Source organism: Platalea leucorodia, assembly GCF_965183815.1.
Source record: "Platalea leucorodia genome assembly, chromosome: 11".
Taxonomy (NCBI): domain Eukaryota; kingdom Metazoa; phylum Chordata; class Aves; order Pelecaniformes; family Threskiornithidae; genus Platalea; species Platalea leucorodia.
The window spans coordinates 21,446,216-21,469,777 of record NC_138833.1 but is presented as its reverse complement, the minus strand read 5'-3'; the positions used below and the strand labels follow the sequence as shown (position 1 = coordinate 21,469,777).

Here is a 23,562-nt window from a genome sequence, read left to right as displayed (position 1 = left end):
GGCATGGAGCTACAGCTGGCTTTCTCATGCACTTGTATGCACGCAATACTTAGTTTCTCAGATCAATTTCTAATACAGAACTAACAGTTGTGCAGTAGGCTATCAAGATGTCAGTGGATAATTTCCAGCTGTGACACAGCCCCTCTTTACAGTCATTTTGATAACCTTGTCCTCGCCTTAAGTACGTTGAGATACACCAATAGAAAGCGCTAAGGAGAGGGTAGGTGTTGTTACCAAGGTACTTCTTACCTGGGTGCTATTTTAGTACTAAACCAGTGGATTCTGACTTTGTGCTCCTCATAAATGTGGTGCTTTTGTGTAGGTGCACAATCACCTGGCACTTCTTTCCCTTTTTGCTTTTGCCATATTGAGTGTCTGTACTTTCACTGCTCCAACTGGTAGCTGCTGATCAAGAAGGGCTTCTAAATCATGAAATAAGTTGCTTGTTTTAAAAGATTTTCAGACAGTTTTCAGTGACAAAACTTTGCTAGTACTTTTCAAATAAGTTGATTTGTTTTGGTTATTTGTGTGGTTTTTTTTTAAGCTGTGTCAGTGTGAGGCTGGGCTAAATCAGTTTGCATGCGTACACAAGATTTTATATAGATTTAATTGCATCAGTTTACAGTATAACCTTAGTTAAAATGACGTATCAAAATATATGAATTGGGTTTGTAAGGAAAACAAAGTACTTTTCCACCAGTTTGGGAAATTAAGCTCCTTTGAAGATATGTTGGGGGAAATTAACTGCCAGTGTGTAATTTAAATAACTTACCATGGATATGTTTCAACGTGCTAATCTCTTCTATTTAGGAGAAAAATCCACTGTTCATATTTGCAGCTAGGAAACGCAGTATCAGCAAATGCTGTGGCAGCTTCACAGTATCAAACAATTGCTGAATTTCTTACATAGTCAGTGTGAGATACCGTATCATAGAAGTGCTTCTAGCAGCTTAGGAAATTGGGTGCATCTGTCTTGGGCAGGTGCTCAAGGAACGATTTGATTAGAGAGCCATAAAAATCAATAAACTCTACCAATCTTGATACAGTGAACCTTTTCCTGAAACTAAGGGTCCAAAGTTGGAAATTTGCTCAGGACAGGAAACGTTCTTTTTAAATACAATAACCAGGAATGTCTTTTCTGTTTAAATGCACTCTTTTTCTTCCATCTATTTGACTTAAAGTTTGAGAATCCAATTGTTTTGATCAAGTGATGGGATGTATGTTACAGTGCGATTCATGTTCCAGTTAGCAGTACTGGGAATGTAATAAAAGCCTCCAGGATGCAATTTGTCCTTTTGATACAGCTTTTCCCTTTCATATCTGTTCATGAAACAGCCCTTATCTGCTTTAGTGAAGGAAAATATTCAGTCCTGATAACCACTCAACCGCAAGTTCAACTGCATGAAATTTAACTACATATGCATAAAGCAATGCAAACAGCAGAGATAAATTTCTGGTTAGAATTATTGAATGTAAACAGATTAACAGATACAGGAAAAATTGCAAAGTAATTGCATTTATGAATTTATCTGTCAAATGGCGCTGTGGTTACTGTTCCGGCAGGCGTAAAAGGCCTGTGAATGGCCTGCAGTCATCTTCAACATGCACTTTAGCTCTTGTGTATAAAGTTTGTGTTACGTTACTTTATTTCATGATACTGTTTTCCTGCATATGAATTATCTTCTAGAAGCACTGTTAAAACTGTTTTTCACTTCTGAAAACTTTCCTAGGTTTGTGAGGTGCGCTTAAAAAGGCAAATATCAAACTTCGTGAAGTTAAAAACTCAGGAATCAATCTGGCTGAAAAATTTTTGTTCTCTGTGTGTGGAAATTCATATTTGATGGTCGCAGGATCTCCTCAAGCTTAAAAATTGATTCATCACACCTAGTATCTTTCTGGAAGTACTTTTGGTACATCTTGCAGGGCATCTGCCAGATAATTCATTGAAGACTTAATTTAAAATTATAGAGATGCTTGGGACTAAAAGGAGCTGACCTGTGTACTTGATTTTTATTTTTTTTTAGTTTGCCATATCTACTGACTGTCTGTAAAAACAGACAAGAATGAGATAAAATGGCGTTGCAACCTGAATTCAAGTGCACGTACTAGTGGTATTCAATGAGAAATTATATTAAAAATAGTAAAAATTCTCTTGTCCTCTGAAAGGAGTCACATGGAAGGTTTGGTTCTATAATGTGGCTCTTTCATGCCATCTTTTTAAATACAATAACATATATATATATACACACACACACATATATTTTTTCTTTTATGAGTATTGAAAAATCCTGAATTATAAGCCTTATTTGCAAATGTGACCTGTGAATGAAAGTGCATTCTGGAGTGTTTAGGAGTATCCTGTCGATAAGCAGTACTGTCCCAGGACTCTTTCCCAGATGCTTCCAGTCATCCTATTTAATTTTTTTTTTTTTTGATAACCCATGCAGACAGCCTGGGTGAAGAGTAGCACGTGACAAATTTGTGTGCAGTATTACCAGATATAATTCTGACAGTTGATATGCTGTTAACAGGTATAAAGATCTGGCGGGAATGAAGCTGAGAAAGCAAATCAACTTTTATGTCCACAACTGTTAGAGGTGTAATGTGGCTTCATTAAGATTTCATTAAAATTGGTCTGTATAAATTTAACGTAGCTTCTCCTTCAGTAAAGGTCTGTGCTAGCTAAAATGGCTTTCTATCTCAAACCTCCGCGTAGGGTAGACTAGCACACTCTGCTACAGCCAGACGTCAGTGTTTTCTTCTGCCCTGTAGAGTAGCTGCGAGAAGGCAGTAGCTTCTTTTTTCGTTCTTTTGATGAAGAAAGTGGAAACAGTTGAAACCACATAATTTCCTCCTGCGAAGGGCAAGGCAATGCTATTTGTGCTGACTGGTAAATACTCCGAGCTAGATGGGAAGAGGAGTCATGAGCTTAACCTGTAATCATAGTCAGACTTAAATTCCAAGTCACTGTCACGGTAGAAGCACAGAATTGCACTAAATACATAGCGTTCTCTTAAGAATAAAAATAAGAACAGTTTTCTCTTGAACTGTATTCTTTGTCATTACAAAACAAGACATTCTGGGGAAAAACGTAAGGAAACTGTTTAAATACTTCAATAGGTGGAAGGTGCGTCATCTTTCACAACCCTGTTTGTAACCGCAGTTTCTTGAGCTGTGCAGTTATTACCTTAATCGCTTGGTCACATCACTTGCTAGGTGTGAACGGCTTGTGAGGAATGCTGCCTTTAAAAAGGAGGCTTGAGGGAGGAGAGACCTTCCGAACTCGCTGCCATCCTGTGCTGATTGCTCTCTGCTTTGGTCTGCTCGCTGTTCTTGAAGCTCTTGTGCATTAATTAGAAGATCTTTTATTCGGATTACTTTTTTCAGATATAGTACTCTGATACAAACACAGTGAAAAGTGCCTTGTGATGCTTCAGTGTGAGAAGAAAGAAGCAGTCAGTTCGTTCCAGAAACAAATTTCCCAAAACTGAGAGAAGAGGATGCATGACTAAATGTGTAAATGCACTTCATGCGTACAAAGACCCAAGTGCTGCTCAGATTCAGCATCTCTGGGTTTGCTGTCCCCTGTCTTCCGTCTGCCTCATGCCAGCAGCACTTAGATAAATGGGTAGTAGAAATATTTTCTGAGTGTTACTATTTTAAACTGTAGCTTTTTTTAACCGAATGCAATTTTATGACTTGGAGTTGGTCTTTATTAAAAAAATTACTTGCTCTGTCTTCATATTATCTTCTGGGATAAAATGCAGTGTATGCTGCAGCTGGTAGACACAGAAGAGGGTAGAGAGTACGCTCAAAATATAGCATACCCTTTTTTCTCTTTCCAGCTCTAGAGACTGCCGATTCCTATACTGCTTCCATAGTGTCATAGGCTTTTACTAAGCAGCTTTCTCAGCATATGGATACTTTCAGGTAACTTTTCTGTATAAGGCTGGTATCTCTTTTTGGCAACCTGAATCACTTTTTATTTAAAAAAAAAAAAAAAAGCCAATAGCAGCTTGCTTGAAGGGAGACGCTTAAAATTTTGAGTTTTGCTTGGCTCTGAGTACCAGTCTCATGACAACATAGCAATTTGTGTTCATAATTTAGCATACATTGTGGCTGTTTATACTGTTACAGTTCCACTTCTGTGTTCTTTTTCAGTACTCTTCAGGTTCTCCGTGACTGTAATTAGTCCCGGAACTCTGATCATTGTGTGCTGTATTATAGAAACAGCCTCTGAATCATACGGCAGAACTAGAATCAAAAGTCCATTTTATTTGTTGAGACAATACTGCAAATGGCTGTAAGGAACTCAGTTCTTGGATTATTTATACTGAGAGTGCCCAATCTGTTATGCATTTAAAAATTTAAGAAACAGCTGTTGAAACTAGTGGCAGTACCCCCGTAATGAGTAACTTCTTTGGTTGGCGTGTTTTCACTGAGATGTGCAGATGTCGATAACAGGATTTCTGATCTCTGTTTATAGTTGCACTGTGCCGTGACTGGGTAAATACTAATTTCCTTGTGTGCAAGTGTGTTTATATGTGTGCTTTCTCAGTGTAGAACTAATTTTTCAGCATATTTTCTGAAGGGCAAAATATTTACCGTGTTAGCTCCAAGTACAAAACTTCTCGGAGTGAGTAACGTTTGTTTGGGCAGCTCTGGCTGAGCGGGAGGGTGAGGAAGAGGTGTGCTTTGGCATTGCCATGCAAAAACATCACTCCCCAAAAATGCAATACGGCTTCAAGCTCACTATGCTTCTGCTGCCTTGAACAGGTATCCAGCTAGCAGTGATGAGACAGGCTAGACGAAAGCTACCCTTTGCGGTGCTAGGTGCCTCGGTGGTTGCTTGAGACAGGTAGGGATTTTGGCATTAAGTGCTCTCTGCACGGCTTGGCTTCTAGGTTGATTTCAGTGGAGTGAATTTTGCATGAGCCGTGTGTTGGAGCCACCTCTGACGCAGGAGAGATCCCTCTGCGTGATGACAGAGGTTCTGTGCGACGTCGCCTTTTGTAACAGGGCAGATGAAGAGCTAGTCTCGCTCTCAGAAGGACCGCATAGCTGTCCCAGTCAATTCAGAAGACCCCATTCGGCTGAGTTATCCTTCAGAGGATGCTTAATATGAATTGAGGACGTACAAGAGCTTTTTGTCTCTGCTTTTACGTGACTTAAAAATAAGTGGCTGTTAGGGGTCCTTCTGGGCTTGAGCTAGCCTTCAGTGAATAGGCCACAGAATCCTGGTAACTTCGGCATCACGCCTTTAGGTACTCTGAGCTCTAAAGTGTATCTCTTTAAAAATCATCCACTCTTGAGACAGATGCTTTAGACATAGACAGTTTATTAAATCCCTGTGTAAATTGTTGTGTAACCAGTCTCGTGACTGGTTATCCTGAGAATTAGCCGCACTCAAAATAAAGGTGCCAATTGTTGTTATGCTGCTTCTGCCATACCAAACACAGTCTTTCCAAAGTCTGTCCTGCGTTATCGGCACGTGTGTGTTGTGGCCTGTCTTCTGAATAAGCCGGAATGAGGACAGTCGAGGGTTAGGCTGAAATGAAATGACCAACTCGGTAGCGCGTCGATCCTGCGTTGTGTCAGGAGAGACAGGAGCTTTGGTGGCATTCTGTGGCTCATGACCTGCTGCTTTGCAGCGAGCTGCTTTGCAAGTCGTTGTAAGATGAGCCCTTTACCCTCAGAGGATATGGGCAAGTGGGAAGTTGGGGCCCCCCAAATTAATTTCCTGGTAGAATCCAAGCAATTGTACTGTTACTTTCTGGCACTCAAAGATTTGAATTCCTCACTTTGTAGTATCCCATGTAAACAGCAGCTTTTCTTTCGGGGGCAGTGTTTCCTTGGCAAGCCTCTGCTGAAGCAGTATCCAAGAGGTGGTGTGGTTTTATTAAGAAATGTTATGAACTCCTTTTCCTGTGCTAAGCTCTCATTTTTAGACTAAACCTGCAGGAAACTTTGAGTAATAATGTGAAGTGGACACAAGGGATCTGTAATCATGCAAATGAGCACTAAAATGTTTCATAAAGAGGATGGGTTGCAACTTTGATCATGCTCCAGAAGCCTCTGTTGTATGCAGCGTGTCAATAAAACTCAGACACCTGAGTCGACAAAGAGGTAATATGGGGTGAGAGAAGCTGGGAAGCACCTTGGTGGTACAGAAATAGAGATTGCTGAAAGGCAATCTGTGATCTGCTGCTTACTGTAACAATGAGCACTGCACAGTGAGAGGTTTTCATCTAGCTGAATCAACAAGTTGTAAATGAGGTCATGAGCTAGTTAATACCTGTCTTCTTGTCTAGCAAAGTTTAACTTAGCTTTTCTGCTTATTATTGTTTTCACAGTTTATTTTCTCCGATGGAGCCTAAATCTGTACCGTCTTGCACGAGAGGCTGTAGAATTTCTCTGCCTCGTGCTCCTGAATAGGCACTGAGTGGCGGGTCTGCGTATTTGTGAGGTTGGCAGAACGGGTCTTCTGTAGTGCTCCTTAGAGCTGGAAGCCTAAGGTTGCAATTCTCTTTCTTGGTGGCCTAGCACTAGGGCACTACTGCTGTAGTCACGAAAGAGTTAATTCTCTTGTCTTTATCTTTTCTTTTTTTTTTTTTAATGTGTGTTAGAACGGTTTCTTTACCAGGGCGGGAATTGGGCTTCACTGACCCTGCTGCTTACACTTCAACAGAAATGTACTTGGTGAGTTAAAAGGGACAATACAGCGAGTCCCGAGAGTGACAATAGCATGCATGGCCTAAATCAAGGGAGGGGAGTGCTCATTGCAGATGTAGAGCTCGGAAAGGTTTGGGTGGAGGTGGGTGTTAGTTACTGTTAACCCATGTCTAAAGGTTACCCAGTAAGATGACTGTTTCTCAAACTGTAAATCCTTGTGTGCGGAGAATCTCTCCAAAGGGATATATGTTCTCAACATCATGTTTTCTTCTGGCGGAGGAGGTGCAAATGAAAACAGAATGTAATGATTTAGATGAGAAAGCTGCTGTGAGAAATTTCATTTCCTGGTGGTCCTTTGTTTTGAAGTAGAATCTCATTTACACCATACACTAATTACATCATTTGTCCAGGCGGGAACAACGGGAATAGAATATTGCTGCTAGTGTGTCTGAATTTGAGCTTGTCGTCTTTTTCTTCTGCAATGAGACAGTTTGGTAATGAATTATTTGCCCCCCCCCCTTTTTTTTTTTTGGCAGAGGCATTGTCGATAAAAACGAGGTTGGTACCACTTTGGGAATAGGGCCTCTGCAGCAAAAATGCAAATATCGCAGTATGAAGTGTGTTGAAATTTCTCTCTTATCAAGTCACAAGAGGGAATTGTAAGTAAGAGTGAAAGGGAACTACTTTAAATGTCTCTCACTCTCCCCCTCTTCAAAACCGAACAATTAGAGCAAACAGCGGCTTCAAAGTGAACGCTTAAATTCCAGCCCAAACTCATGAGCGGCGGAGTTCGTCGCTCAAGCTTCTGCCGTAACCTTGGCTGTCTCGTGCTGCTTCCCTGTGCACCATTACAAGCATCTGTGCTGTTGGGAAGCCCTCTGTCTAAAAGGCGCAGATGTGACAGTAATCTTATCTTCTGATATGTATTTGGACATTTTTTTCACTCCTTCCTGCTGTATTTTAGTTAAAGTTGTGATCATGTAGAGAAGAATGAACTTCAATCACATCTAAAATACTCCTAAGTTACATGGCTGTGTTGGAGTGCAGTTACTGCCCTCTAAAATGTCTTCCTTTTACAGAAATTATCTTAGCACCGCTCAAGTACATCATCATGTGGCCAAGGAGCAGACTTTCATGTGATAGAATAAGGTAAAGAAGATGGCAGAGCTTAAATGCAGATACAGTAAACAGGTATTCTTAGACTATTTATAGAGTAATAGAGGAATAAAAGACTGCATAATAAACGCCATTTAGTTTTCCACCTGAAGGTGAGTCATGGGCTACAGTGAGAAGGAAGGGTTTAGAGAGATTCGACTCACGTGCTGGAATGATACATGGTTGTTCCGCAGAGAGAATTGTCCCTAACTAAGCAATCAAGGGAAGGTGGTGAATACAGCAGAGACGAGGTGCGAAGAACGTCTGCAGATGGTGTGAGAGCTGCTGGAGCTGGCCCATGGTGCTGTGGTGTGGTGCAAACTAGTTAATGTCTTCATGGAGATTCTGCTGAGGAGTTCCTGCTCTTGTCATTTGTGTATCTGGTAGAAGGAAGGTGGTGAGCAGAGAGGATGAATTCCATAAAATACCCGTGTTTGCCAAGAAAACTGATTATGTAGAACATCTGCTGCGTTGTATTAACTAGAAGCATGTTATTCTGTATAAAACAGTTGCTAGAAGGAAACTGTTGTAGTGCTGGGTTTCAAGACCCTTTAAAAAGCTCAAAAATCATGGAATCCTAGAATGGTTTGGGTTGGAAGGGACCTTTAAAGGTCATCTTGTCCAACCCCGCTGCAATGAGCAGGGACATCTCCAACCAGATCAGGTTGCTCAGCGCCCCATCCAACTTCACCTTGAATGTTTCCAGGGATGGGGCATCTCCCACCTCTCCGGGCAACCTGTGCCAGTGTTTCACCCCCCTTACTGTAAAAAATTTCTTCCTTGTATCTACTCTGAATCTCCCCTCTTTTAGCTTAAAACCATCACCCCATGTCCTTTTGCTACCGGCCCTATTAAAAAGTCTGTCCCCATCTTTCTTATAAACCCCCTCTAAGTATTGAAAGGCTTCAATAAGGTCGTCCTGGAGCCTTCTTTTCTCCAGGCTAAAGAACCCCAGCTCTCTCAGCCTTTCTTCATAGGAGAGGTGTTCCCAGCCCTCTGATCGTTTTTGTAAACGATCAAATGGATACTGTAAATGATCAATGTACAGAAACTAGTGATGGTGACTTGTATGATACTTCATTTTAATCAAAGAAACTGTCAATTATTTTAGCTTTTGAGAGGGCACGTCCTCAGACAAATGTGCAACTTGACACATCTACTTTATGAAAGTACTTGAAAAACTATCTTTAATGTTAAATATGTAAATTGTATAATTGTATTTTTAAGAAGGTAAGAAAATAGGCTTTGTCTGGCTATCATCACTCCTATCATCTGTCGTATCTGAATTGATCTTTGCTTGGCATACTGTGGGTCCGATGCCTTTTCTAGGAGCGTGTTGCCAGTTACCACCTTGAAGACCTAACTGTTGGTAGAATTTCACAGAGATGGCTTATTGAAGGTGGCAGATATTAAGTAGCCTTGAAATACTAATACCTAAATACTGACTGACTCTGAAGTTGTATCTTTTTCAAATATTGGAACATACTGTGTTCCCAAGCTGGTTTATGGTAGCTGGTTGTCCCGCTACTTAGGAGTGCTTAATCTAGAGTTACGTTATTTTCTTAAGTATTTTTAAAAAGCTCAAAGTATAAATTAACTCAGTTAAAAAGGCTGTGCCCAGTGTTGCTGAATAGATGGATGAAACTTTAAATATAACGTGACTAGTATAGCTGTAAGTGTCAGGATAAGTTCTTCTGTAGTGTTTTGTTCTTAGCTGCAGGGAAGTTGTTAGCTGTTGCTAGGTTTTTGGGTTGTTTTGTTTTTGTTTTTGTTTTTTTCCTAAATGGATTTCAGTGCCAGGCACTTAAGCTGACCTTCAGAAAGAGCACGAGTGTACTGCGTTGTGATGGAGAGCTTGGAAAGAAAGATTAGCAAGGGCACCGTGCCCTGGGTTTTTCACCTGCAGAGCCTGTGTGGGAAGAAGAGGATGGGCATATACCACCCAGTTGTGAAGTGGACTTCAAAGTACTCCTTTATTTAAGTATCCTAATGAGAGCAGGTACGAACAAAAGGATCAGTGTTCTGCTTGTTGGAGAGGCTGCTGAGCAGCCAGGCTATGTTCTTGAAGGGTAAAGCTGTATCTGCATTGGGTCTTTTTCCACAGTCTTACTAAATGCTAACAAGAAGTGAAGGAGCTGCTGCTGTAAATGCCTACAAACCCTAGGCTGTGCCGAGCCTTGTCTTTGATTTATGCGACACTGATAGCTTGAATGTGCTTTAATACTGCCAGTATGGAGAACAGCCTGTGTGTCCCCGTCTCAAATTATGGGCATGCAAAGTGTCTTTAAACCATAAAGATGCAGTAGAAGAATTAAAATGTGTAATGCTAATCAGTGTGGAAAGGTGTTCTGCCTGTCCTTTGCTTGAAGAAAAAGATTTTTTTACATCAATTGACTGAGTTTGTTGGGTGGATAGGCTTTTTTCCCTGCGACACTGAAACTTGCTTTCACTTGGAAGAAGAGGGAGACCTAGGCCTGTTTCCCCTTTGTTACATAGGTTATGTTAATTAAGTCTTGTTAAAACACTGTGGATCAAGTCCCCCTTCTTGACATCTAGATGTAATCTTAGGGAAGCTGGTAGAGCTATTTCTGTTCATGAGGAAAAAAAAAAGTGGCAGGTTTTTTTGTGTGCTTTGTGTTTTGATGAGAGGAAAATGTAGGTATGTGGATTTTAAAACCAAATGAAAACAAAGGTGATTAAAGAGATCTGAATGACTGGAGGGTTAATTCACATTAAGAAATTTGGGATTAGATAGTGTTTTCTTGAAGTTTCAACTTCTGCTTTTTGTTACAGGTTACATCTTAAGTGTTGTGCTCCTGACTTTACCAAGGCAACACCTGGTTCAGCTTTACCTGTACTTTTTGACTGCACTGCTGCTTTATGCTGGGCACCAAATTTCCAGGTAAGAATAAATGGACTAATTTTGTTAGCTTGGTTTGGGAATTAGAAAAATGACTGATATTTTGTTAATATCTTGTATAAATGGGATAGGTCTGGTTTTGTGGAGGCCTTTTTCTATGCCAGACACCCAAATATATCTTGCTGTTCTTTGTCTTGACAAAGTTTACAGCATCAAATATGCAGTCAGGTAGTTCTGGTGTGTTTTCATTGACTTAAAAGGAATTCCGAGCTACATTTCTGTAGAGCGTAATGTCCATTAATCTGAGGAGAAGAAAACACGTACCGCAAGACTAAATGTGGCCTCTGATGTAGTAATCCGAGTTACTCAATGGCTTGGCTAACGTGCTTTCAACACTGGAGCATTCTACAAAGCAGGCAGGACGTTACTTTTAGTTTCCTGGCACCTACGATGAGAGAGAAAATAGAGATATGGAAGATGGTAGAAGTAAAGTAATAGTGGAATTTATTCTTAGATTCATCTTTGTTTATGTAATAATTTTACAATGAAAACAAAAAGAAAGGCATTTTGGATCTGAAACAGAGCAGGAGGCAACTCTTGAGTTGGACAAGACAGAGTCGATTATCTTTGTTTGGCTCCAGCTAAATCTGTTGAAAGCCAGTGTAAACTGTCATACCAACAAGAAGTTTAATTGGAACCAAAGAGTGCCATCACACTGATGGCTTTACATGGGAAGTTTTGAAAGTATGGACTTGAGCCTGATTTATTTTGGTGCTTGCTGATGGGAAACATTAGAAATGTGCTTTTGATTGATTTAAGTGAGGTAATAGGTTTGTTATTTCTGCATGAAAGTTGTTGTTCTAAAGCATTTGCTGGAATATCTCTTACGTGGTATGCTGCAGTTCAGGGGAGCGTTAGTGAAGGTTTTGTGGTGACCTGGCATGTCCTTGTTGTGGCTCTCAGAGCTGCAGTGAATGATTTCCTGAATGGATGAGGGTGCAAGAGAGGAATTACGGCCTCTTATTGCCTGGGTAGGAAGGAAAGAGGGTTTTTATCATCCTCAGGGGAGTCCTGACTTTTTATAGATACAGTTTGTGGGTATTTCTTATAGGGTTGAAGGCTTACTTATTAGAAAAAGCAACCTAAGTGTTATTTAAGAACTTATGTTGCAATAAAAATAACACTAGTAACAAACACCCATGGGATACAGGGCTTTGGTCCAGAGCATTTATGCTAGAGATCTTTATGCCATTCTGGATCCTTAAATTTTTTAAAAGAAAGGGAGATGGTATGGATTTTGGTTGATACATTACGGGATAGCACTGTGTTTGATGTTGTAATACCTTTTTTTGTTCATGTTTGTATGTAAAGTGAATTGTGACTTCTATTGCTTTGTGAGGTTTGAGACTTTACAGGCTTCATTGAAACATGTTAGATAACTATTCCTTGGACCGTTCGGCATATTCATCCTCAGCTTTCTCTATTTGATGCTTCTGGAGTGAGTTAATAAAGACTTTAATTAATCTTGCATCAAGTGGCACAAAAATAAAATATTTAATTAAAAGACGTCTCGGATTCAAATAGTCCAGCAGTATTCCCTAGCTATTTTGCAAAGCAAATGTAGTTGCTAACGCTTTTGAGCGCGCTTACCCATTCCCTAGGTATAAGACTGCCTCGGTTCGGAAGGAAGCACTGGGCAAGGGGTTCTCAGCAGCAGCAGCTTTTGTGTAATCTGGGGAGTGACACTCGCATTAGCTTTTCAAAAGAATTTTTGAATCCTATTAGTTTTCACATTGAAAAATAAAGTGTGACGCACAAATATAATGTTAGTGGAGCTATTGCTTTTCTTGCCAAAGCCATCCAGTTCCAACTGATGTTTCTATTTAGCAGACTGATCGGAACGAGACATGCAGCAGTCACATCTGCAAACTGTTCCTGAGTGGTTTTTGTTAATAATTCTGCTTAGAGCCGAAAACTTCCAGTGAATTGCTTGCGTGCGCTACCAGTTGGGATGCTATTTAAGACAGATGAAGAGGTCTCGTATTGAGGCCAGTTTGGTTAATGCAAATTATAGAACACGACCAGAATCAGCTGGCACTTGTGACTCTGCAGTGTCCTGGAAATTCTGAGCTGTTGAAAGACTTCAGCTTTCAGTGCTTTTTTTCCACCCCAGAAATAGCTTGCAGTTCAGCTGCAAGTCTGGGAATAAGAAGGTCTGAATTTTATAGTTAAACTCTGGCTTCAGACTTCGAGGTCTATGCGACCTTGACAAGTCACTAACTTCTTAAGTGTTTGTTTCCTTATCTGCAAGACTGAGAATTACCTTAATGTGTAAAAATTGATGAGCTAATGTTTGTGAACACTTGTAGAGTCCAAGAAGATGCTACATTTGTATGTAGTGTGTTAACCTGGCAATTTGGGTGGAGATAATACACCATCTGTTTATGGAAAAAGGAGAAGTCGGCTTTAAGAACCAAAATCCTGCTGATCCTGACAAGGAAAATGGATGCTGTTTTTGTTTTATATGTAGCTGCACAAATGTCTTGCTTAAAAGGATCACATTTCTTTTCCCCATTTCCAGCAATAAAACTGGAGAAAAGAAATTACGCAATTAAACACACTGCTAAAAAATGGAAACTACATCGTTATCTTTTTTCATGTTTTGCAGTTTTGTTATGGTTGTATTCCAGGTGTTGAGCCTTGCAGAGCTTAGAATGAGAAGCGGGGGCGGGGGGAAGCAAGAGACTGAATTGTTTCTTATGGATAATCTTAAAATACACTTAATTTTAAGGTTGCCTGTAGACATTTAAAACCTGTGAGAGTGTGTGTTTGATGTTGATGGAGGAGATTAATCAGCCAAAGTAAATGTCTGCAACATGAGTCAATTAGGTCAGATAACCACTGTGCCTTATGTCAGTCAATTACAAAGCATATTTTTAATAACAGGAGACCTTTCTTCATTTTCAGTAACAAAAAATGGTCATGTGTGAAGCACTATATCTCTTTACCTTTTAAAGCAACGTTAGTCATGGCTGGCCGTGAGTGCATGTTAACAGTCCAGCGGTTTGATTAAATGAGTCTGGGAATGCATCTACAGAATGAACAGCAGGCAATCTGATCTAAGCTTTCTTCTTATGTCCTAATTTTCTAAAGTAATAATGTAGTTTGAGTCATTAACTAGTAAATAATGATTTTGGCATTCTTGTTTTCTTACATTGCTGCAGTAAAGTGAACAATTCTCAAATGTAAAAGCTGCAGCTTAATACAGCCTTAATTGATCAAAATTGAGTGCAGGCACTTGCTCTTCTCAGCATCTTGTATGGCACTGCAGCTGTTCGAGGCATCTTCGGATGGGTGTCTGTGCCAAAAGATCCTTGTGTTTGTGCTGGTAATAAGAGAATCATTGCTTTGACTTTCCTTATTCAGACATCATCTACAAATACTGTTTAAAAAATTTAGGAGATCTTAACACATTGCTTCTCCAAGCTGGTAGGCCTAAAACTCAATTAATGAAAGTTACTTAAAGACTTAAGCCAAGTACAGACCTCTGTGCAGGTGACTGAATCTATCAGATAGACAACAGCAAGAAAGGCAGCTTGAAGGAATTTGGGTCGTTTCCAGGGCCGTTCCTGGTGTTGAAGAAGCAACTGTAAGTGCAGCTTTGTTGGTATGTCTTAGCTGAGTTGTGTAAGGTCATCTTGCTACAGTTGGTATCCTGGATGATTTTGTAACCTGTTTCTTAACAGATGCAGAAGAAACGTGATGTCTTCACTGCTTTACTTCTGGCAGTTTAGAAATAGCCAGTGTTTTCACCCTAAATTTGAGGATGGAGCTTAATATTGCTAATATAAAAAGGCCATGTTGCATGTTGCAAATGGTGTTATATTTTTCTCCCTTTAACTCTGATGGATTATCCTGTTTGTGTTGCTAATGCTTTCAGAAAGTGCGTTCTGCAGGTTCATATGAAATTAAAAAAAAAAAACAAACCTACCCAGCTTTGTCCCAAAGATTACATCTGTATGGATGTTGGAAGGTGGAAAAAACCCTTGTGCTTAGCTATACCTTGATAACAAGGGGGAAAGTTCTACCTAGAATCAGTTGTCTTAAGTGCCTTTTCAATCCTCATGTGTTTTTAATTGTAGGTTACAGTCTAAAGAACCCATTTCAACATACCTCGCATATACTCTGACACTTGAAAAGCTGCAGTGAGTAGGCAGGGTTGTCAGCTATGAAGAACAGGCTTTGAAGTGTTTGTTTTAGTACTTTGAGATTTATGTCTTGAATTCCAGAGACTTTTTGCAAATGAAAATTTGAATACCTTAGTTTGGGGTGGCAAGCTAGTACTAGAAGAAGGGTATATTTCCACATTTCTGGGGAGAAGTGAATGCTTCCAGTAACACTGAGTTGCACCGTTTTCTGCACTGAAAGAAAAAGAGCAATTCTTGTATTGGTTGTGGTTTCTGGTGCTGTTTCCCTTGCTTTGACTGCATCTGTCCCCAGCAAGCCTGGCTTGCATCACTGATATAAATAAATACATAATAAATGAAGTGCCGTGCCCCTCAAGCAGACAGACCCCGCTAGCTCCGTGCGGGGCCAGATGCGGGGTGTCTGTCGGGCATTCCCGGGACGTGATGCAGCTAGGCAGGAACGACTGGACAGCCTCAGCCAGATAGGAGCAGAGGTTTAGCTGTGCTGCTGGCAGCAGAGTCGGTGGGGTCACAATGAGGGGGGAGCGGAGAAGGAAGGGTCGCAGGGCAAGCCAGAAAAAGGGGCTAGGGATCTGGATGCAGAGGGTCCTGAGTATTGCCTGCAGTCTGACGGCAGGGGATTAAGGAGCCACTGGAGAATTACTGCTGTGCTGTTCCCGGATTGCCTTCTGAAAGTGCAAAATGCTTGCTCTTAGCGTGAAGTTCGTATGCGAGTTATATTGCTGTTACCTATGTTAGCCTGCCTGAAAGCAGAGCTGATGGATGGTCGCCAACAGCAGAAAAATGCCCAGTCTTCTCAGGTTCTTACCTTTTTCTTGGGTTGCCTGAGCCCACCCTCCTAGCCAACCTTTTCTGAGAGAAATGACAAATACCCTGTCAGATTTTCACTGTATCTGTCAGTAGCAGTCTGTCGGTTTGAGGGTATCTGGTTGGTCCCCCAAGTTTCCCAGGATAGAGCTAAAATTTTAAATCATGTTGGATAAAAGAATTATGAAGCAACTTTGTTCCTGACTCTAGTTCATGACTGTCACTTTTCCTTCATACCTATTTTTAAATTCAATGCAGAGACTGTTAGGTACAAAATACTATAACCATTAAATTGGAAGACCTCTTTGTCAAGCGCTCAATTTCTTTTTTTTTCACGTGGAGCTGGTGGGAAAAGAAATTATTATTAGGCAGAAGAACACTTAATAAGGATATTTAAAAATGGAATGGTGCTTAAGAGGCTTTGTCAATAAGCAGTTTCAGGCCACGCTCTGAAGAACAGCTTGGATGTCCCAAAGGATTTTTACAGCTATGCCAGTGAGTCTAATTACAGATAATACTTCTCTTGCTTAAGTCATGCCTCGGTTAGATCCTTACATCAGTGAGGCTGCTGTAACAGTAGTGTTAATATTGCTTTTTGTAATTTAGTTAATTGACTGTGACATACACTGAAGTTACATATGTGTGGAATGAATAAATTGCTTCTTGTCTGATCAGATGGATCTTTATAGTTTGTGGGTTTATTTTTTTAGGGATTATGTGAGGAGCGAACTGGAATCAGGATACGAAGGGCCAATGTACTTGGAACCTCTCTCTATGAATCGTTTCATGACTGCTTTAGTAGGTAAGTGCTTTAAAGATTTGTCATGCAGGAGAGAGCTCTGCCTAACTCTCTTCATTGAAACCTATGCACATTTTACCTCTCGGTTTCAAATGTCTCATATCACTTTTAGTAGCTGTGATTCTCATTAATATGCAAGCGGCGTGGGAGGCTAGGTGGGTCCTGCCTGGCTTTTCTGTGCCACCGATTTACCAATACTCTGTACTTGCAGCTTTGAAGTATTTTCTAGGTCTGTTTGTCATGCGCTGCCCCTATGTTCTCCTCAGACTCGCAATCTGATTCCGAAGGACTGGATTGTCTATAATGACCTTCAGGTGGAAAGTACTGTAGAAATTTCAGTAGTAACGTGTATTTGTAGTGCTTTTGTCAGCGAAAGTGTTGTACAAGTATTTATTCTTTATTGGCCTTACAGATGAACGCTATCATTCTCTTCCAAAAAAACTGGTGAAATAGATTTGTGGGTGTGTGCGTGGGACTACAGGCTACTGTTTTTTTTTAAAGGACTCCCAGGGATATTTCTAATTAAAGAGTTAAGGAGTAACAAGTCAAAACTACATTTAAATTGTGTTTGATTAATGGCAGAGATGACTTCTCTGCCTAAAAATCCCAAATAAATCCTGAAGAATTGGACTTTCTAGACCATTCCCTTAACCTTTGAACTTTGACTGGAAGAGAATAAATCCAGCGTTAAGGTTGCTACGCCATACCATATGTCCTACTGAGAGGATATCGGAATACACGCGCACCATGTGTATTTTAAAATTAAGCCTGAGACAAGCTTGAAAGAAAAATTTTCCTTAATTCCTTTCACTCAGATCTATGGTTTTCATCAGATTATCGACAGATTTAGTCATCCATGTACTGTTGGCAAAACTCATGTGCTTTCTGTTTACTTGCAGCTGCTACTGGCAAATTTAAATGGGTTTACTTCTTTACAGTATGTTAGGTCTACCAGAATATACACGTCTCCTGTTTGCCTGCATCCTTACTTTCAAACGTGGCATTTGTCTTTGCTTTTAATCTTTTTTAATACAAATAACGGGTATTTTTCAAGGAAAGGAAATCTTTAGATAAATTGCCTCTCTCTTCTAAATTTCTAGATATATTATATTTTGCTGTCTTGTCAAATGACACCGAAGTACAACTAAAGCCTTTAGTGTGTTTCTATGAGAAAATGTTTGTAATTAGTCCTTTGAATCTCTCCCAGGTGCAGTGCGGGGTCCCATGATAAAGCAGAATCCCTCAGAGAGCTTCCCAAAGTGGCAGGCAGGCCGGGGCAGGAGGGGATCAGGAGGCAGCGTGTCATTCAGGAACATTTAGACAGAAACTAAACCGAGAGTCAAACCCATTGTGTTTCATCCAGGTTTTAATATGGATTACAAATAAGTGCAAAAAATATAAGATTGTTTTTATCCAATACAGTTTTGGGTTGCGCTGGGACAGACTAAAGTGTCCCCTTATCGTAGTTGTTTTTCAGAAGTAGGTGCTTGACTATACTAGCAATGTGTGTACGTTAACATACTTAATATCCCCATTATTAATTTCCCCTGTTCTTTTAAAGCCAACTTGAAAGTGGAATTTTAGCCTTGATGGCAAGCGGTCGTCTTTGGGGAAGGCCTCTGAAAGTGGGCTCTGAGGCTTGACAGTGTTTTGTATAAACATGAAATACTTTCTCACATTCGTTACATACAAAGGTATTTATCCAGTGCAATCTGCCATGTCCCAGGAGTATACTGCACTGAACTGTTGTCTTCACAGCAAAATGAATTTACAGGTGCTTTGCTCCATCTTTTTCTTACGTCTTCTGCCAGAGTGTTGAGCTGCAGCACTGCTGAGAGAGGCATTGAGGCAGGTGCATGGAGGAATAACCGTGCTACGAATACAGCTCTGGTTCCTAAAAGTTCTGGTCAGAATTAAGGGGACGATGTACAGCACGCCAGCTGGTTCACAAATTTAATCTTTGTTAATGCTTTTATTCATTAGTGCTTTTTGAATGGGCTCTTATAGTCATTTCTTCCCCTGGATCTAATTCAGTCTGATGACTGTTGACTGGGGTTACTAATATGCTGGGTGGAAGAAATAGATGTCTTTGAAGACTGCCCCTTGGATGAGCCTGCCACTTTGTGAGCGTGTCGGCGTTACAAAGCTGTGTGGTTTTGGAAGCGATGCTACCACGAAGACTTACTTTTTCTTAGTGCACAATAATGGGATTATATATTAACTTGAAGACATCCTGTTTCTCGCATAACAGTTAATGACGTAGCCAGGGAATTTGTTAACATCAGCTTTTTAAAATTGGAAATGAAATAAAGACAGTTCCCTACTCAAAGTGGCTTGAACGGCGGCTGTACCGCATAAGCTTTCTTGTTGCACGTTTTTCCATTAGCTTACGAGCTGGGAGGCTTTGGCTACCTGTCAGCAATGTTTAATGTCTTTGTGGAGGTTTTGGGAAGGGAAGAGAATGGGCAGGAACTTAAGGCAACAGATTTCTTCCTCGTTGCCTCATTCCCTAGCAGAGGAGCCTGGCGTCCTGCAGGAGGATTCCAGCTGTCGGGTTCATGGGCTGCGTCTGGCAGTTTTCAGTGCACGGCATTTAAGTTTACGGAGTGCAGACATTCAGCTGGATTTGCTAGCCTTAGCAGATAGCTAGAGCGTTAAAATCTTTTTATGATTTGATATGAGGTACAAACTAATTTCTTCTGACCGATCCTGCGATGTTGTGTGTGATGACTGATGGTGTACAGCCCCACTTGCAGATTAGCTATGATTTACTGCAGAGAGACGTTGTCGGTCCTGAACTAAGGTGCTGCTACCCCAGTTTAAAACGGGAAGTACCAGTCACTAAAAGCTCCTGTGGAGACACTTTCAGGCCCTTCCTGGAGGGGTTGAGAATTGACAAGGTGCAGACTTCAGGAAGGAGATTGGGGCCCCCAGAGAAAGCGCTCCCTGTATTTCCTTTGGCGGCGTACAGCTCTCCTTCCCATGACAAGTCACTTTTGATGGGTGTTTAGATCAAAAAGGCAGGAGGGTCAGAGTGTTCAGCGGGGATTGCCAGTGTCCTCAGCACATCGCTGTGGAGGAAAGCAGGTTTTGCTGTTGCATGAGATGGGACTGGACTCGGAGGGCCTGTTTTGTGATGGGAGAGCTCCAGAGTCACTCCGTAGAGCGCTGGGTTGTTTAACGTGATGTTGTCGCAGTATTTTATTTCAGATGACGACACTCTTACTAAATCCTAAAGAACATATTGGATGCTGGTATTTGTATCCCTTTGTGTGTGAAGCTGGGTTGCCGTAGTTACCATGAGTCGCAGAAATCCTCGCAAGCTGACTGTGCCAGGCTCCCGAATATTACAGCACAGCAGCGTGCTGGTGGTATCTTAAATAGGGTTGTAGCAACGTGTGTGTGGGCAGAAAACAACAAAGCAGAGGGAGAACGCTTCAGAGCTGGAGTCTGTTCAAGTTCTAAAAAGATGAGTAGAATAACTTTCTCTGAGGCTTATGAGACCCAGTATGCTGATAGCGTCTTGCTGAGAGCAAGGGTGCTTGTTCTGAAAAGATACCTGCTAATTCAAAAATACATCTAGCAAATTGACAATAAGACTCGAAAGAGGACAGTGTGAAGGAGGAAGAACTTTGTGTGCTTAAGTAGGAGAGATTAGAGATTGCTTTCAGCTCAGTTGCAGTTATTTTAAAAGCAGAAGTCCTTTCCTAGGTAGGGAAGCTAGGCAGAATGAAAGTAAAACCCTGGTACTGCTGTTTCTCCTCTCGCAGCTTCCCTCCCCAGCCCATCCAGAAGGGCTTACAAGGTCAGTAAGCTTATGTGAACACATGGAGTTAGCGCTGACCTAGAGATGTTAACAGCCTTGATTTTGTTACTCTGTGTTTTGCTAAGGCTAGCTCCTGGTTTCGGGAGGAATTGTGAAATGCCAGAATTAGTGGAGATAGCTCCAAAACGGAGCATAAGCACTTGGGTTTAGTACCATGTGTTGTGGCTTTCGGATGTACGCTCACATAGATGGTGAACAAGGTTCTGCTTTTAAATAATACGCAATAAACTTTTTCCTTACTGCAAAATGATGAGTGAGAATCGTTCTTATCCAGGCAACGTGCATTTCGCCCCATTCCGTCTCCTCTGAGATAAAGGGCACAACTTCCAGTGACTCCAGTGGGAGCAGTTATACTGGAGTGGTCTGCTCTAGAAATACCACCCTCCAAATCTCTGCGTGTGTGGGAGAGAAGTGCTCGTGCTTGTGTCCCCGCCAACTGTTAAAGAGAATTTAGTTGTTAATTATCTGTCACTTGCAAGCTTCAGTGATAATTTTGAGCAAATGCCTGAGGGCATTATGAAATTATTGAAGTCTCAGCTGCTGACCTGGCTGTTCTCCTGTTGCTGTTCTTGGCCAGTAATTCCTCTTGACAGTATAAATATTGTTGCTCTAAAAGCCATTTGGGACCTCTGATTACTTTTTTGTGTAGCTCGGGATGAAATAGCTGGGCTTCAGAAAAGCTACTGCTGTATACGGATACTGATGGGATTTAAGCTGAGCTGGGGATGTTAAGGAAAAAGAGGGACGACTTGTTGGGTTATCCTCTGCATGATTTTTTTTTTCCTGGGACTTCATATTAATCTGAGTATGATTCTGCATGTGTTCTGGGTTTACATCTCGCTAATCTGTAAAGTGAAAGCATGCGCTTTGCGTAGTTTGAAAATGGTAACTTTTGTGACCCAGCAAAAGACGCGGAGCAGCCCGGTTTCATAACAGGTATGTCCTACTTAGAACTGTCATAATACGCTGGATGTTGATAACAGTGATATGGAAAGATAACGTATTAAAATACGTGTTTTTTTTTTCCTGAAGGGGATAATCAGCTTGATTATAAAATACTGTGTCGCGTTTCCAGGTCAGCTGGTGGTATGTACGCTTTGCTCCTGCGTCATGAAAACAAAGCAGATCTGGCTTTTCTCCGCTCACATGCTCCCTCTGCTGGCACGACTCTGCCTGGTCCCTCTGGAAACCATCGTCATCATCAACAAATTTGCCATGATTTTCACTGGTTTGGAAGTTCTCTACTTTCTGGCATCAAATCTTCTGGTGCCCTATAACTTGGCGAAATCTGCATACAGAGAGCTTGTCCAGGTAAGACAGCGAGCGTAACAATTTTTTTATTTCTTCCCTGCAAAAAAGGCTCAGGCCAAGGAAAAGAAAAGTACTTTGGCTGTCTTCTGTGCAACTGTGTGTGTGTGTTAACTCATGCTTTCTTAGCAAACTAAATATGTTCCCATCCATAGCGTCTTCTTTCTTTAATTTATGATAACTTATAATTTGCATGGGTGCGCAGTTAAGACATTAGCCTGAATTACGCTGTATGTCTGCTTTGCTTGGACTTTGCTTAGTCCTTCCCAGATCCAGGCTAAAAGACAAGGTTGTGGCAGAATTAAATTTATTTACAGCCTCATTAAGTAAGCAAGGTAATCCCCGTGCATTAATTGTAGTAGCTGTTCATTTCAAGAAATGCCTTCTGTATGAAGAGCATTTGTAATTATAGTAGTGTTAACTTGGGAATAACACTAAAGCTGATTTTTGACTGTAATAATCACTGACTGTAAGTCAGCGATTTGTAACTTGCAGCCAGTGATTGGAAAGGTCTGTAGTGTTTTCTTTAGAGCATCAGCATTGCTGAGGCCTCTGACAAAAGAGTTAGCAGAAGCAGAGAAGACTCCTCTGACATGTATCCACTTTAACACTTTGACATCTGATATATATTTAGTTGAAAAGACACTTTGTTAGTGGTATAGAAACATCATACCTCGCGTGTTTTATATAAAAATACAATATATGTGTATATGCATCCTTCTATATATTTTGATATAAAAAGATTGATGCTTGCTTGGCTTCTGACTGATCCGCTATTTCAGCTCTCACCACTTGCTGGATTTTTTTTCAAACCAAGCCACTGGTTTTCTGCCTTCTGCTCTTCAGTCAGAAGCAGTCTGAAAACTAACTTGTTAAGCTCTTTCAAAGCCCTCTTTAAAGCTTGTCTTTGCTGTCATATCTGTCATACACAAACAAAAACTTGGCAGCAGTAGGTGTCTGGTGTGCCAAGGTGTCAGCCTGTCATGTTGATTGTTACTGTCTGGTTATTTATTTTGTATGTAGTTGGTCTTTGGAGCAGGATTATCCTTCTGTGTTTGTACAGCACCTAGCCTGGTCTGATCTCCTCTGTAACTAGCTTGTAGATTTGCTGATTAAAAACTAATTTGGGACCTAACTGGCAAAGTTTCAATATCATTGTTTTCCAGGGAGAATGGGAAAATCATGCTTACTGTAGTCTCAGAGTGGTAACATTTGGGGTAAAACAGTTGCATGTCTCTGTATGACTCAAAGACTTGCAACGAGTTGGAACCAGCGCTTCCATTTTCCACATGCGTGAATGGATGCAGAGTTTAGCTTCCTGAAGTCAAATTCAGATCGGATTTGCATTTGAGAGTCATGTATCTATTTTTTTTTTTATTAGACACTTATGTTTAAGACACTTGAACATCTTATGAATGTTTTAATTGCAAATACATTCCGGGATGAGGAGGGAAATAGTTGTTTCTTGCTGACTTTTTTTTGGTCAGAATTGTATTCTAAATATATCTGTTACACAAGTCTCCTCATGTCTAGGATTGCTTGTCTCTCCTCCCCACCAGTGTTTCAAACCTTTGCGTGCCAGGCTGTATTACAGTGTCGTAATCAGGAGGTAGAAGTGTTCCTTGAATGTGGCCTTTGGACACTGATTATGCTTTTTCTCCTGACTTTTTATGCAGAGGGCATAAAGTTTTTTCTTGGGAATACAGAGAAAATGGGAGAAACTTTATAATGTGGCACTGGATTTGTAATAGTGTTGTATGCTGCTTCTCTAAATGCATGTAGTGGAAAGTGGGTTGGAATGAAATCTGTGTGTGAGTGGTTTTTGCATTGTATTGACAATATGGGAAAACAGGATTTTTGTTTCTAAAGAGCTTGCTGCTCTTTGCCTATGTTTCTGAAACAGAACAGAAAAAAACACTGGCTGCTA

General features: G+C 40.8%; 1 protein-coding gene across 3 annotated transcripts in view; it reads left to right on the top strand.

Annotated features, from left to right (window-relative positions):
* Positions 1–23,562, top strand: part of RNF145 (ring finger protein 145) — a 54,348-nt gene that overhangs the window by 17,175 nt on the left and 13,611 nt on the right. For all 3 annotated transcript variants that reach the window (XM_082324521.1, XM_082324520.1, XM_082324519.1), the window contains 3 exons: positions 10,621–10,729; positions 16,413–16,504; positions 21,403–21,638. In XM_082324521.1, coding sequence (XP_082180647.1) covers positions 10,621–10,729; positions 16,413–16,504; positions 21,403–21,638 — 437 coding nt within the window. The remainder of the gene's footprint in view (positions 1–10,620; positions 10,730–16,412; positions 16,505–21,402; positions 21,639–23,562) is intronic.